The following is a 17,271-nucleotide window of genomic DNA, read 5'->3' on the forward strand; positions in this document are numbered from 1 at the left end:
GGTAATATTATTAATATTATTAATTTATTATGTGGTTTATGTTATGGCGGTAGGACGACGATAAGGAAGAAGAAGAAATGCGTTGACTTTGACTTGTTTGCTTTTTAGTTGGCAGTATTACTATTAAGTTGAAGGTGGTGGTTTAGTTGGCGGGTTTTTACTTTTAATTAGTTGTATCAGTTACGTTTGTAATGTATCAGATATTAAAACCCAACGGTCAATCAAATAACGACGACACTAAGACTAAACTTAAAAACTAAATTTGTCAACGTTCAATGACAAATTCGATTGGTATTAATTAAGTTTGTAATGGTACCAGATCTTTATCGTTTAATTATAAAATTTAAAAAAACTAGAAGAGTATAATTTTTTTAATTAAAAGAATAATAGATAAATTAATTGGTCCAGTCACAAGTTGACAAGTGGTCGAATTAGCATCCAACAACGTCAACTTTCTGTTTTAGTATATAGTAGTAATAATAATAATTGATTTGCATATGCAATTTAACCTCGAAGTTGGGAGTGATAACAAGTGAAATATACGGGTATTATGCTCTTTGGTGTTTAGCGTCGTAGAGGTGTGTTTTTTTAATCGTACATGAACTAGAGAATGCTTAAAAAACCAAACTCGATAAATTCAAACCTTAATTGGGTCCGTTGTCAGGTCATTTTTTTATAAAAAAAACTTCAACAACTCGAAACACAAAGACTGATAACAACCTGAATATTCATTATGTATTCTTTATAGATGTGTTTTGGTTTGGAGCTTTGGTGTTTGAAATATGATGTTTGATAGTTTTTAGACTTTTGAACACTACCATAGATGGAAAAATATCGATATGTGATTTGTTCGTTGTATTGTATTGTCTTAATGTCTTCCTCTGCTAGCTTCTCGATAGGAGGGGTCGGTTTAATAATGTTTAAATTCTTATGATATTTATTTAGTAGCATTATGATATTTTGTGAATAATTTTGTTTTTCATTTTACATTTAGGGCCGAAAATTGAACAACCAGACCCGAACCAGACCAACCCGAATATATATAGGTCGGTTATTGGGTCACTTTTTCCTAGCCAAACACACAAATAACCCTCCCCCCTAACCCAAAAAATTAACATGAAGAACACCCTTATTGGTGTGACAACATTCTTATAGTGTGTTACATATATGATGTTAATCTCATCTTTTATAAACACACCAAACATTTCGAGATCAAAGTACACTTTACTTGGATATGGTTTAGGCTCTGTATATTACGGTTTGTTATGTTGGTAACACATAAGGTTGTTGCCATCCTCATCAAAGGGTTCTCCTCCACTACGTTTGCCTATCTCAAATTCAAGCTTCGTGAGTTACCATCGTCCGATTTGAGAGAGCGTTTTAAACATAATGTCTATATTCATTTATGTTTATTGTTTAGTATTTGAGTCATGTGATGTGACCTTCCATATCGCGCATTATGTATATTGAGATATGGTATTGTTAAATATAGTAATATACACAAAATTGTACATACAATATTGAGCACATTTGTATTTTTTTTTCTGTTTTGCTTTACCGGTATGTAAATATTTTCACATACGATATATGTTTGTCTCTATGTCTATTTGTTTTTATTTTATGTTTATATGCATAGTTACACTTATTTATTCAATTAATGAAATTGATAAATGAGCATCATTTAGGCTATGTGTAGTGGAGGGGCTACAAAATGGGGTTATAGAGTAAATTACGGTCCGTTTATGTGGTTTGGCATAATTGACACTTTTATCACTTTTTTTTAATTACCGCATAGACATTATTGTTTATAGTTTAGTCATGTCAGTGTTGATGACTAAGACATCCACCTAATGTATTAAAATCTTTGGAAATGATAAAAATAAACATGTTTTAAGAATCAGAATATGCTCGTTATTAATAGGGAGGTCTCATGTAGCCTAAAAGGATCCAATGTAGTCCTCTTCACGAAATGATGTGGGATACTATACATACAAATCACATAAATATTGTCTTTGGTCACATGCAGTCCTAGACGAATACAAAAAGGACCCTTATATATAATCTACCCCCAAAGATTGGCGAAAATTGAGAAAAATCATTTTCAGTTTTTATTTGAAAAATGTTAAACCTATCTAGAGAGCTATACACACACACACACAACTTTTTATTAAAATTTTTGGCCCTTGCCGATAATGTGCCCTAGACGGCCCTAGCGTTACATGACCTTTGGTCTGGCCCTAGACACGATAATTAAATTAATTCACATCATCAGTCGTGCTTAAAATTTGGACTTGTTAAATGTAACATACGAGGGTTTAGACGAACATTATAAAAATTAGAGAATAGTCGAATAACAAAGGAGTTGTGGTTGAAGATTTTATGAAAGAAAGGGGGGGATGAGACAACATTCCAGTGAACATGGCAAGTTAAACGATACAAGGTGAGTGATAGGATGACATTACAATAAAACTCGATTATACTAAACTGGAGTTGGAAACATAGGCTGAATGGCACATGACTTGTTGACTTAAACCAATGTTTTTTACTTCTCAATCACATATTAGTGCATGAAGAAAAAGTATATGACTATGGTTGGGCGAAGACAAAGTAGTCATGGTTCACAGGACATCATATATAGACAACTAAAAGAAAAAAAAAACCTGCGGTGTAAAGATTGTTATGTACACAGTTGGTTGAGGTGGTCTCATTAAAAGTAAATTGTTTCGAATGAAGAGTATTCAAGGTAGCGTCCTTACAAAAGAGAGGAGTCATGGAGACTACTAACCGTCTTCAAATGCCTTTTTACTTAAAGAAATACGGTGCAAGATCTACATTTGGTGCAAACTACCATGTATAAAGAGACATAGTTGAGGACATATTGAAGATCCCATGGACAACCTTGAACCTTCAGCTCGACGTTATAATAGATGATGGTACATAAGTATTTTTTTATGGCCATCGTATGGTTCATTTGGAGAGCACACGACAAAAAGATTTTTTTAACATCCCAACAGCTAAAAATAAGGTGTGTGGAAGAAATCAAGGCAAGCACATATATGTATGGTGAAGAATACGATGAAGATACGATTGTTTGAGTGTAAGGCCCCAAACCGGTAGCCCTACTTTAGCGTCGGATTTACTCATAAACACAGTTCTTGCAATCAGAGTTAATTAAAACTTTCGCGGAAACGTTTACTTGAAGCATTCGTTACAAAACATTCAATCTCTTCTCTGATACTATAAAACAAATCATTATATTTAAAACATCTTTTCTTCCATCTTAAGATGCCAGCCGTTCAATCCATGCCATGTGCCATCCTCATGCTAGTTCTTTGGTCTGATCACCTGCGTGCATACTAAAAGTCAGCTACGCTGAGTGAGTTCTAGTTAATCAAGCAACTTATCATACAACCACTACCTGCATCATATACGTATCCGCAGACACGTAGTCCACTATCTAACATGCTTACCTTACCACTTAGCCTCTTATTTACACCTACCACCTTGCCACTTTAATAACGTATAACGTTATGCCACTTTGCCACTTTAATAACGTATAACGTTATGCCACTTTGCCACTTTAATAACGTAGTCACGTATAGGCTTACCCTACCACGTACTATCGTCGTGCCACTAACACTCTTACTACACTCTTGCCACTTCTAACACGCTCTACCTCTACTTGTCTACAATATGCTTCATATCATTTACATAATAAGCAAGTCACATCATAGCATTCATACACACTAATAACCACTTGGCAATCACTATCCTTGGCGATGCGTGCAATATCCGAAGATCGTTCACGCACCAACAAGTATTATATAATAGTTACCTCGTATAACATCTATAGCATACACTTACCACTTAAGGTAAGTGTATTCACACTTCACATCGAGTATGCACACAGCCCCGAAAACATAACAAGGAAATGGGGCTAGAAACTCACCTGAACTCTGCTTCTTCCTCCGATAGTTGTAAATCCCTTCTTTAACTGAGCTCGGCTGACTGTATAAGTTACACGTATCAATACTCGCCTGATTTAATCTGGTGGCCTATTATTAGCTTACTTTTACTTATCGTTTTTAATTTATTTTCTAATCGAACTTGACTTTAGGCGAAGTTAAACCTTAGGCGAACTTAGCTTTAGGCGAAGTTAAACCTTACGCGAACTTAGCTTTAGGCGAAGTTGTCATCAGGCGAACTTAGCTTTGCAGGCGAAATTCATCAGGCGAACTTAGCTTGCAGGCGAAGTTGTCGGCTGCAGCTACTGTTCGTCCTTAATCATCTTCGTTTCTTAACCAAATAACTCGATTTAGGTATCCACGGAATCGTTTGACCAGCGCCTACAAACCCCAACCATCAAATCGACCTAACATCGATGTTTCAAGGGTGCGATTTAGGCATATATGTTACGGGTTCTTTTATCAATCGATTAACCCATCAAATCGTAACCATTTTCAGTAAGTTTAGCTTTGTTGGATTCGTTTTTACCATACAAACACATATCTATCATTTCTATACTAATCCAAACCTAAACGAACAAGTTCTCGATATAAACGTACCGTAAATGAGTCGAACTACGAACACGAGCTGGTTTTGTTGCTTTGGTTCGTCACGACGATCTAGCACCAACGAGCTCGGGTCCTCGCCTTTGGATCTTGGTTCGGGTTGTGTGTTTTGGGGTGTGTAGAGATTAGGATGGATAAATGGATGGAATGGAAATGATTGGGGTTTAAGGGGGTATTTATACTCCCTTAAGCCCATGGACTGAAAGCCCATATTTCCCTTTGGTCCCTATCTAATCCATCTAAATATCCTACTAAGTCTTCATATTTTGCTATTATTATTATCGTTCCACTAACTCGTTTATTTCACCCGACAAAATAATATATTAAATATTACTTTAGAAATTTCGGGATGTTACATTGAGTGACAAACTTAATGGAATTTATTGTCATAAATTTCTGGTTGTAAGTATGTTCTTTGGTTGCTTCTAGTTTATTCTTAGAAGTTTGAACCCTTTTGTAATGAAACTGTCAAACGTTTAAAAAAATCGTTATATGACGATATCAAATGAACCTCTAGATCTTCTCAATCATCGAAACACATCATCTTTTTCTAAATTTGAATATAAATACAAACTGTAATACGTAATATAACTTTTTATTATAACAAGATTCTCCACATATATATATATATAGAAAATTTATTTCTAAAATCCCACGTAAGCCCTAACACATGCCTTTATCTCAAAATCATAATTAAAAAAAAACTCATAAAACGAAAAGAATGTAAAAAAGAGAACCCTAAAAAATACACATTTTATCTCAATTTTTTTAACAACCAACAAATCGAGAATTGTTTAGATACTCCGTACGGAGTAACCTAATGACAAAAGATCACCGTCAGCTAGTCTAACCGAGCCCATAAATGCCTCAAAGTTCTCTCTAGTTCCGAAAAAAACCCACCCACACGAATACCTACTAGTGGTAAAACCCTGACGCGCTCATGATCGAGCTGGAGATAACAAAAATCTCACTCTTCCTTCATCGAGCCACCCATGTATTCTTAAAACGTTGTCGGTAAGAATCAAAGTTAAATCTCCATTAAAAACCCCATAATTCGTACCATTAAACCAAGTAAGGACATCTTTATCTCAAAATAGTAATTTCACATTCATAAAACTCAAAGAAAATGTATAAACAAAAAACTTATACAAATAAACGAAAAGCGAATAACACGATAGTTTTATTTTTAACTGCAAATTTCAATAAAAGCTGGATCTTTATCTCAAAATCATAATTTCACATTCATAAAACTAAAAAAAATGTATAAACAAAAACTTATACAAATAAACGAAAAGCGAATAACACGATAGTTATTTTTTTTGAACTGCATATTTCAATAGAAACAGGACCGGGAATCCCTCCTACCGAGAAGCTAGCAGTGGCCGGCTACAACAAAACAACACGAACAAGCTACAAAGCCAAACACTTCCATCTATTCTAATCTACATCCAAATTCTTTGATCTACTATTAATCCACAAAAAAACTTAGAACCTTAATGTCATTGAGAATCTTACCGATCCTGATGGGCTTGTTCTAAAAATCCAGTATATTTCGACCTTTCAAGATACACCAACAAGCCACCTTCGTAATCGAGCGTTCCATTTTTCTTTTACCTCCAATATCCGAAACCTGGTTACGAATATCAAATATATTGTTACAATTGTTACTAGAGGTGGGCAAATAAACCGGTTAACCGAACCGACTTGAAAACCGAACCGGTTTGAAACTTATTATGTAAAAACCGGTTTGGAACTGGAAGCCTGGAACCGGTTTGTAATTTTCGCCACCAAAACTGGTTCCAAACTGGTTAACCGAACCGAAACCGGGCAAAACCCGAACCGAAACTGATCATAACTAATCAAGAAACTGGTTTCAACCCGAACCAAAACCGATCATAAACCGGTTTTGACTTTTGTTAACCAACCCAAACCAATTTCAACCCAAATCGATTTTGAGTTTTAAACCGGTTTGTACACCTGGAATTGTTACAACAACAACAACAATAATAATAGTAATAATAATAATAATAATATATAAATGTCGTCACACGCACAATGCACACACATAATAATATTTCTTCACCTCTTCCTAATTCCTATATCCTCTGCTGCTAACTGTTGAAGCCAAGGCGATTATTCAACTTATTATTATTATCATATCTCGTTATATGCTCAGATCTGCACTAATTCAATCCAATTAGGGCTTACTTCACAGGTTACTCATCTAATTCCATCACGATTCGTTAATATCACATTCCAATTTGATTTTTTTTAACGAATTAGGGTTTGATATTTTGCAGATATGAAGCGATTACGAGAGGATGCGATGAGTAACTCGCAAATCAAACGGCCGTTTGGCTCCTCGCGTGCAGAATCGTATGCTACTGTTTAATTGTTATTGTTATGTGCATGTGTTTGATGAATTTGAATCTGATTGTGAGGTTATGAAATTAGATTTGAATTAGGTGGAGTTAATTGATAGTATTGCATGATTAGGGTTAATTGATGTTTGAAATTGAAATTGAAATTGAAATTGAAATTGCATCTAACTGGAACTGTGGTTTGACTTTTTTTTTATTTTGACCTAATTTGTATGTTTAGCTGTGTATTGTGATGGTAGCTGATAAATAGATGGAATTTATTGCTTATCCATGCATAATATTATTCATTGGATCTGGTTTAGGTGGATTTACTTGTAGTAGTTACATGATTAGGGTTAATTGCTGTTTGTTTGAATCACATCTAGCAGGAACTGTGATTTGAATTTTTTGTTTGACCTAATTTTTATGTTTAGCTGTATATTTTGATGGTAGCTGATAAATAGATGTTCTTTATGCATAATATTTTTCATTATGCATCACACACTGCCTCGTATGTTATGTGCATGTGTTTGATGATTTTGAATCTGATTGTGAGCTTATTAGATTAGATTTGAATTAGGTGGATTTACTTGCTAGTATTACATGATTAGGGTTGATTGATGTTTGAAATTGCATCTAGCAGGAAGTATGATTTGATTTTTTTGATTTTGACCTTATTTGTATGTTTAGCTGTGTATTGTGATGGTAGCTGATGAGTAGATGCAATTTATGGCTTATGCATGCATAATATTATTCATTGGATTTGGTTTAGGTGGATTTATTTGTAATAGTTTCATGATTATTAGGGTTAATTGCTGTTTGAAATCATATCTACCAGTAACTTTGATAACCTAATTTATATGTCTAGCTGTATATTGTGTTAATTGCTGATAAATAGATGCACTTTATGTCTTATGCATAAATATGATTCATTAGATAAGGGTTAGGTGGATTTATTTGTGATAGTTACATGATTAGGGTTAATTGCTGTTTGAATCACATCTAGTAGGAACTATGATTTGACTTTTTTCTGTTTGACTTAATTAATATATTTAGCTCCATATTTTGATGATAACTGATAAATAGATGTTTTTTATGCGTAACACTTTTCATTAGATTCAGAAAGGACTCACTGTGCATCACATTATACTCTCGTACTGTTTCTTTTTAATGACCTTTTAGGGTTTTAAGCTTTTAGCGATTTTGTTTATTACCGATATACACTTTAAATGTGCATCCAGATCTTAGAATTTAGTTATGAGAACAAGTTTGCATGTGCAGCTTTTATCTTACTTTGCTTATTTGATACTTAATTCGTTCAATTTTGTTGTTTGACTGTGTGTTGTGTGTTTATATGTGTGGTGATTTGAGGTGTGACTTGATGTTTTTGGTTTGTTCAATTGTTTTTATGTAAATTTGCTGTTCTATATTGGATGTGAATTTGAATCTGATTGTGTATTTAAGCGATTAGATTTGGTTTAGGTGGATTTGCGATTTACCTGTAAAAGTTACATGCTTAGGGTTTATTGCTGCTTGAAATTACATTTAGCAGGAACTATGATTTGACTTTTTCCTTTTGATCTAGTTCATACATCTAGCTACATATATTGTTGGTAGCTGATAAATGGATGTCCTTTATGCATAATATTTTTCATTAGATTCAGAAAGGACTCATTACTCTCATAGTGTTTTTATTATTAACTCTAGGGGGTTTTAAGCTATTAGGGATTTTGTTTATTACCAATATACACTTTAAATGTACATCCAGATCTTTAAAGTTAGTTATGAGAACAGGTTTACATTTGCGGCTTCCATCTTACTTTGTTTATTTGATATTTTACCCCTTCCCCTCCTTGAAGGTATGGCGCGCCACAAGTAAATGGAGGTGGTGAAGCATCGGGAAGGATGGGTAGCGGTGGTGCTAGTAGTGCTCAGAAACTTACTACCAGTGATGCTTTAACATACTTAAAGGAAGTTAAGGACATGTTTCAAGACCAAAGAGAAAAGTACGATATGTTTCTTGATGTTATGAAAGACTTCAAATCTCAAAGGTACATATATTTTGGTCAAAGGGTTAACAGTTGTTAGGTCTTTAATGTTCTTTACTTTAAGGCAACTCATTTGACAATTAACCTTATGCAGAATTGATACTACCGGGGTGATAGCAAGGGTGAAAGAGTTGTTTAAAGGGCATAATAATCTAATTTTTGGGTTTAACACTTTCTTGCCCAAAGGTTATGAAATAACTGTTATTGAGGACGACGAGCCTCCACCAAAAAAGACAGTAGAGTTTGAAGAAGCTATAAGCTATGTAAACAAAATAAAGGTGGAACTCATATTCTTATTCGTAAAATATGAAAGTAAATAATTTTTCTTATATGTACTTAATTTTTATTGTAACTTTGTCTTTCTCTCGTTGCAGAAACGTTTTCAAAATGATGACCACATTTACAAAGCATTTTTGGACATCTTGAATATGTATAGAAAAGAACACAAGGGTATCAATGATGTCTACCAAGAGGTGATATATTGTATGACATGTGCAGTTTCATATATTTATGTTTTTTATCTTACATCTTTGTATCCATACAGGTTGCTACACTTTTTGATGATCATCCGGATCTTCTTGATGAGTTTACCAGATTTTTGCCAGATGCCTCTGCTGCTGCATCTGCACATCATGCTTCATTTCTCAGGCAATCACATAACCGTTATGATGAAAGAAGCTCGGCTATGGTCCCACTCAGACATAAGGTAATTTGCTAATTGTATGTCCACTTTTAATCTTTGTGCAATTTTAATAAAAAGTTGAAACCAACTTTCAAACCCTTTGATAAAAGAAACTCATTTTTTTGAAAATTTGGTCAACATGTTGATGGTGTGACCTTCTTGACTTATTTTCTCATGTGGCGGCTGAAACTGCTTACCTCATATGATCACTCTAATACATACTTAATGAAAGTTTTGAGCCCTTATGTGCGTGCAAATGACGTCTTTTAATAAGGGACTAAATATTTATATGCTTATAGCAACGAGGGCGGAGAGATAGGATAATTCCTCCACACAGAGAGCGGGACCCGAGTGTTGAAATGGATGATGATAAAACCATGATAAAGAGGAAAAAGGAGAGCAGGGATAGAAGAACTCGTGATCAAGATTATAAAGATTCTGGCATTGATCACCGTTTCGAAAAACGTAAATCAGCACGAAAAGTTGAAGATTTTGGAGTGAATTCGGGTTTGGCTCCATATGATGATAAAAATGCATTAAAAAGTGAGTACATATTTTTTGCAAGTTCTTAATTTAGAAAAAGAATTATATGACTTATGGTATTTGACTATTTGTTAATTATAGGTTTGTACTGCCAAGAATTTACGTTCTGTGAAAAAGTGAAAGATAGATTACGTAATCCAGATGATTATCAAGCATTCTTGAAGTGTCTACACATTTATAGCACAGAAATAATTACAAGAAGAGAATTACAAAGCTTGGTATATTTTTATAATTTTAACTACTTTTAGTTTATGAATTTCATTTTGCGTTATTAAATTGTTTTTTTTTTGTTTCAGGTTTCGGATTTACTTGGAAAGCACCCGGATCTCATGGAAGGATTTAGTTCATTTTTGGAGCGCTGTGAAAATATAGATGGATTCCTTGCTGGTGTTATGGACAAAAGTATGTTTTGTTTCTTGTATATTTTGTTATTTTATATTCAATTTGCAAGTTATTAATCTGTGTTGCAGAAACTATATGGAATGAAGGGAATGCATCAAAGTCAACCAAAACAGAGGAAAAAGAAAGAATTGATGCTGCTAAAGAGGACATGTACAAAGAGAAATATTGGGGAAAATCTATACAAGAGCTTGATCTTTCTAACTGCCAGCAGTGTACGCCTAGTTACAGGCTTCTTCCTGATGACGTGAGTCTATTAACAAAGTCAATATACTTGTAAACGAACCAAACTGACGCAAATGGCTCATGTTCGTGTTCTTTCATTAAACATTAACTGAACAAACAACCGGACACGAACAACTAAATGGGCAGGGTTTTCTTGTTTGTGTTCGTTCGTTAACAGTATAAACGAACATAACTGAACATAGCTGAACGAACATAAATGAGCTAAAACTAGTGAAAGTAGTGTGAAAGACAGGGTGTTGGCCCTAAAAAGTTATTAAAACTAGACAAAATTGTAACAGGCTATAATATTTTAAATGAATATATTAACAAACGGAAACTAACAAACTTAAATAAACGTAAACTATTGGACATACATGAATGTGAACAAACAAACATAAGCGAATTTAAATGAATGAACGTATACGAATGTTCACAAACATAAATGAACTAACAAGACATATGTTCATGTTAAATCTTGTAACTAAATGAACAAAATTTTTTGTTCATGTTCTCCAGCTGAATAGTTCACAAACTGTTCACTGAAAGTTCAGTTTGTTTACAGGCCTAAAAGTCGACACAGCCTAAGTTGACCTGGAAACATTCTCTTTGTTTCTTTATAGTGTTTAAATACTATCATTGTACTAAATATGATTTGGAGGCTGGTTGCATTAAAAATACAGTCCTGACGGTTATCAAGTATCAACCTTTTTCACCCGTCTGGCGGTTTTGACCTTGTTTGACCCGTGTGTGATTTGGTGTTGTGCAGTATCCAATTCCATCAGTAAGCCAGAGATCAGAGCTCGGTGCTCAAGTACTTAATGATGTGTGGGTGTCTGTAACTTCTGGCAGTGAGGATTATTCTTTTAAACACATGCGTAGAAACCAATATGAAGAAAGCTTGTTCAGATGTGAAGATGACAGGTCATCTCTCTCTCTCTAGGGCTAGTAATATATATCAAAAGAAGTGACTTACATTCTGTTATAATTATTATTCCAGGTTTGAGCTAGATATGTTGTTGGAATCCATGAGTTCAACTGCTAAACGGGTAGACGGCTTATTAAACAGCATTAACAACAAGTCAGTCAGTACCGATGTTCCTATCCGTATTGAGGACCATTTCACAGGTAATTATTAATTAGCCAACTTGTATTTACTCTACCGAATAAACGGTTTGTATTTTCTAAATATTTATATGGTTATATGTAGCTCTTGATTTACGGTGCATTGAACGCTTATATGGTGATCACGGTCTCGATGTTATGGATGTATTAAGAAGAAACCCTTCTCTCGCATTGCCTGTTATTTTGACCCGTTTGAAACAAAAGCAAGATGACTGGACAAAATGTCGGTCAGATTTTAACAAAGTTTGGGCTGAAATATATGCAAAGAATCATTACAAGTCACTTGACCATCGCAGCTTCTATTTCAAACAACAAGATTCCAAGAATCTCAGCACCAAATGTAAGTCAAATGTTTTTTTACTATAACATAATTTTTATGTAATTTTCATTTTATTTTAACTTTTTTTGTTTTGTTTTTATTAACAGCATTGGTGACGGAAATAAAAGATATAAAGGAAAAAAACCAAAAAGATAAAGATTTGTTACTGAGTGTTGCTGCAGGAAGTAGACATTATGTTATGCCAAATTATGAATTTGAATTCACTGACAATGATATTCACCAAGACATGTTAAAACTTGTTAAATATTCATGTGATGAAGTGTGCACCTCCAAGGAACAACTGAACAAGGTTTTAAGGCTATGGACAACATTCTTGGAGCCAATGTTGTTTGTTCCATCTTCTCACAATTCAGATAGTGCGAAAGATGCTGAGGTTTCGACATCTGGACAGGTGGCTTGCAATGGGAATCAAACTGGTTTGCCAGATCAAGTAGATTCGAGCAAGAACAGTTTGGTCAATGGAGATGCGTTGACCAAGGAAGATGGCATAAAAATGTCTATTTCGCCCTCAGAAGTTGAGAAAGAAGAAGGCGAGTTATCACCAAATAACGATTCTGATGAAGTTAATATTACTGCTACTAAACATAGTGGAGATGCTGATGATGAGGACAGTGTGAATGTGTCTGTGGGTGCTGACGTGTCAGGCAGTGAGTCAGCAGCTGAAGAAGGTGGGGACCATGATGATGTTGATGGCAAAGCAGAAAGTGAAGGGGAGGCTGAAGGGTTAGATGATGCAAGTTTTGCTGGCGGTTATTTGACGTCTTTGCAGCCATCTGAGCGGTTTTTGGTGTCAGCTAAACCATTGACAAAACGTGTAGTAATCGATTCTCCGTTATTAAATACCGAAAGGAATGACTATAATGTGTTTTATGGAAATGATAACTTTTATGTCCTTTTTAGGCTTCATCAAGTAAGTATACAATTCTTCTTCATATGCTAGTTTTTGTATTTATATTAGTTAATATAAGTTATTAATAATTAGTGTTTTATTTTCTTAAGGTATTATATGATCGGCTATTGTCAGCTAAACTAAATTCAACATCTGCTGAAACGAAGTGGAAAACTTCAAAAGAGGCTTCTCCTGCTGACCTGTACTCTAGGTGGGGCCCAGTTAGAATATGTTATTCTTTTAGCCAGAATTTGACAGTTTGGTTTATACTTTTATTAAAGTTTGATATGTTATACTTGTGATATGTGCAGGTTTATAAGTGCTCTATACAATTTACTTGATGGGTCTGCTGATAATGCAAAATTTGAAGACGACTGTCGGGCCATTTTAGGAAATCAGTCTTACGTGTTATTTACATTGGACAAATTGATTTATAAGCTTGTTAAACAGGTATATATGCTCTTAAAATAAATTGATTATGTTTCTAAAATCTGAATTTTAATTACTCTCTTCTGGATGCATCAGCTTCAAATTGTCGTGGGTGATGAAATAGACTACAAACTTCTTCAATTATACGAGTATGAAAAATCTAGAAAACACGAGAAGTTTATTGACTCTGTATACTACGAAAACGTACACGTGCTTCTTCATGATGAGAATATATACAGATTTCAATTTGTAAGTTTTCTTTTTTCCTTTTGTTTTGCATATTGAGATAAACAATTAAATATATTTGTTTATTTTTTGGTAGTCGTCTGGTCCATCTCGGTTGACCATCCAGCTGATGGATGATGAGAATGAAAAACAGGAAGTGGTTGCCGTCACCGTGGATCCTGTTTTTGCAGGTTACCTTGATAATGAGTATCTTTCGGTAGCAACCGGAAATAAGCAATCTGGCATTTTGATGCAGAGGTATTTAATATTATTTCGGTGATTTTCACTATTTTAAAAATAGATTATTGATATGTTAATTTTTAATATTTGTGCAGGAATAAACTACACTTTTCGGATTTAGATGAGTCTAGTGTCATGGAAGGTGCTCGTATGGTCAACGGGTTGGAATATAAGATGTCTTGTAGCTCCTCAAAGGTACATATTAATTTAATAGTATATTCTTATAAACAATATGAATATTTTTCCTAATAAAATTCATATATGCAGATATCATATGTTCTCGGCACAGAAGATTATTTCTTCCGTGCGAGAAGGAAAAGGAGAAAGCAATCAGGAACCCGTAATAAGGCAAAAATAGAACGATTTCACAGATTCTTATCGGCATAAACTTGAAGGTACCGATGGAATATTATTGGATTGTTTTTTTGTCAATTTTATAAATAATTAAACGGAACATTGCTTTGGTTATTGTTTTGTAGAATTCGATCTAGACCGTTACCTAAGTACCTAACTCAATGGTGTCTTGCTGGTTAACTTAAAAGGAGAAAGGCCGAATTTTATATAGAGAATGAATGGAGGTTAGATGTGTAAATAGAGATTTAATTGTGTAAAATGTTGTTTTTGAAACACAAAGTTGGAAGTGTTTGTAACATTACAATCTCAAATAGAAGGATGTTATTTAGAGTTTATTATTCAGGCCGCGTGTGGTTTCTTAAACTCGTGGTTCTGTCTCATAAAGTTTCATTCGCATGGTTGCTTATTCGGACCATTTCATATCAGTACATGGATTAATAGTTGCCCTATTGACAAAAACCTTAGAGCTTGGAATATCGCCTGACCTGAAAGCGAGTTCCTAAGAAGGAATGTCAGCAGTCCATACTGATTTTGATGCTCAAGATCTGTTTCACCAAGAAACACCATCAAGTTAATTGCTAATTAAATGGTTAACAAAAAAAATAATAATAATGTCCTTGACACAATTAATCGAGTTATTGCTGCAATTAATATGTAACTAGGTTTGTACCTACCTTGTTGCGGCGACACATTAACATGAATCCAATATGGGTTAAGTTTGTTACGATACTTTGAAAAGATGTTTTTAACTCTATTATCGATCAAGTGGTACTATTCTTCTTGGTGTTGGTGTTTATATCCCACATTTTGTGATTGCTTTGTCGGACTCTATTATGATTGTTTTTGAAATTCCTCGACCAATATAATCAAATAACTGATTTGTAACACAATGCTATTTAAGTGATTTTAAGTTCTAAAACTATTTTTTTGAAAGATTATTATAATGAAAAAAGAAACCACTTACAAGAGGCAAACAGCCCAAACAGTAGAAAGGAAAATAAATAATATCAACAAAACATACAATCGCTTATAGTGGAAAATTAATAAATTTGGACTTGTACCACTTATTCCAATTTAGACCCGTTCTTTTGCTTTTTTGTTTCCCCCATAAGAAGGAGGCTGACTTAATGTCATTCACTAATTTCGCCATAACTAAAGAAGCGTTATTAAAAATAAAATCATTCACCGTCAACTATACAATCCAATACGTCACCACCATTATAGATTGAACCACATGACACCTTTCTTTACAAATAATATTCTTACTTGAGTACGCAAGAATCTCTTCCACCGACTCGAATTTAGTTCGTCACGGAATCTTAACCCAATCATATATTATCGGCCAAATGCCATTGATACCCTTGCATCCAACAAACAGGTGTTGTGAAGTTTCTACCCTCACCACAAAAAAACACACATCACGTTACCAACTGTAATACCCCGTGTATATAGTGCTGCTTTAGTCGCAACGTGATCCAACAACAATCTCCAAATAAAGCAATTAATCTTAATAGGAAACCACTTAAGCCAAAATGTGAAATTTTGTACCTCCAACACCTTTCTCGTCATGTTTTTTTTTCATCACTATTCACCCGACTAATATGCTTCCAAACCCCACTTAAAGAAGACTTTACCGGAATAGTATATAATCATTATCTTTATTTGTGAGAAGTGAAAATTCAGTGGTTTGATTAGCTAGAAGTGAATAGATAATCAATAATGTAACTAACACCTTGATTTTTGTAGTTAAGCTATATATTATGATAAACTATTGTGAAAATATGGTCTTTAAGTTTTTCTTGAAATTTCAAACTTAATGTTAATTTTTTTTTAGTTTCAGAACATTATAAAATCAACTTACAATAGAGAATGATATGTGATTATAACAAATTAAACGTTATATCATTTTATACAAACTCTGAGATCATTATCAAGCAATAACCTATGCAGTTGATATCGCCGATATATTAGTGATATATCGATTATCAGTCCATTGGCGATATATAAGTCAGAATATCGGTTCAGAATCTCAGTACTAATAATATCAACGATATTGACCGGTATTTGATCGATATCGTACTAATTTTCAACGATATATCACTGATATTCCCGATAGCAGTGTTTTAAGTCTTAATTATCAACTTTTAGTGTTCAGTGTTAGTGTTTTAAGTCTTAATCAATTCTTACTTGCTACGATTGTTAGTGTTTTGCAATTTGCAAAAAGTTAATTTGTTTATGGTAGGAGACTATAATGAATTATTAGTGTTAAATTGTTATACATATGAATTTTACATAATATTAAAATTAATGATATCCCACCTATATATCACTACGATAACCGATATCGGTCCTTGACCGATATCCGATATCGGTCCTTGACCGATAATTTGAACATATGAATTTTACTATCTTAGATATCGGTCCTTGACCGATATCCGATATTTTTTCCGTATTAAGCTGCTTAGGCAATAACTACCATCTTTGATAGTAAAAGTTTGTTAGTGGCAAAGATTCAACAAATGATTATCTATGCATACGCATATGCTTGAACTTATCCATGATCATTGAGGAGGCTGGCTGAAAAGATGCACATGAAATAATCCACTATTCAAATTATGCCCATTGTATCATACGCAACTCATGCTTTCGTTTTTCAGTGTATTAATTGGCGTATCTAGTTAACTTCGGTGTATGACTTTCCTTATCTAACTTATAATACGTTCATTAATTTGAACGTATTATACTCCTTGACGTGCATAATTTGAGTTAAATTTACCTAACTTTATAAACATGAGATTATCGTTGTTGTGCATTCAATAGAACAAAACCTATTCCCTCGAGGTT

General features: G+C 33.9%; 1 protein-coding gene across 1 annotated transcript; it reads left to right on the forward strand.

Annotated features, from left to right (window-relative positions):
* The first annotated feature begins 6,616 nt into the window (after nt 1-6,616).
* On the forward strand, nt 6,617-14,796 carry LOC143550143 (paired amphipathic helix protein Sin3-like 2). Its single transcript, XM_077040848.1, has 21 exons — nt 6,617-6,786; nt 6,872-6,947; nt 8,791-8,982; nt 9,074-9,257; nt 9,354-9,452; nt 9,524-9,685; nt 9,961-10,204; nt 10,286-10,422; nt 10,501-10,606; nt 10,675-10,850; nt 11,595-11,749; nt 11,826-11,953; nt 12,036-12,290; nt 12,377-13,200; nt 13,290-13,390; nt 13,491-13,629; nt 13,705-13,857; nt 13,931-14,091; nt 14,169-14,268; nt 14,341-14,468; nt 14,553-14,796. The coding sequence occupies exons 2-20, from the start codon at nt 6,874-6,876 to the stop codon at nt 14,458-14,460; spliced, it is 3,510 nt and encodes a 1,169-aa protein (XP_076896963.1). The 5' UTR covers nt 6,617-6,786; nt 6,872-6,873; the 3' UTR covers nt 14,461-14,468; nt 14,553-14,796.
* The last annotated feature ends 2,475 nt before the right edge of the window (nt 14,797-17,271 follow it).

This window comes from Bidens hawaiensis, unplaced genomic scaffold (assembly GCF_021521415.1).
Source record: "Bidens hawaiensis isolate Kalapana, Puna unplaced genomic scaffold, B.hawaiensis_p1.1 tig00015926_1, whole genome shotgun sequence".
NCBI classification, from domain to species: domain Eukaryota; kingdom Viridiplantae; phylum Streptophyta; class Magnoliopsida; order Asterales; family Asteraceae; genus Bidens; species Bidens hawaiensis.

Excerpts from the sequence above, each read along its gene's own strand:
- LOC143550143 (XM_077040848.1), top strand. The coding sequence starts at position 6,874 with ATGAAGCGATTACGAGAGGATGCGATGAGTAACTCGCAAATCAAACGG. Across the intron at positions 9,686-9,960 it reads TGGTCCCACTCAGACATAAG|CAACGAGGGCGGAGAGATAG; the intron begins GTAATTTGCTAA and ends ATATGCTTATAG. Across the intron at positions 11,750-11,825 it reads TTCAGATGTGAAGATGACAG|GTTTGAGCTAGATATGTTGT; the intron begins GTCATCTCTCTC and ends TTATTATTCCAG.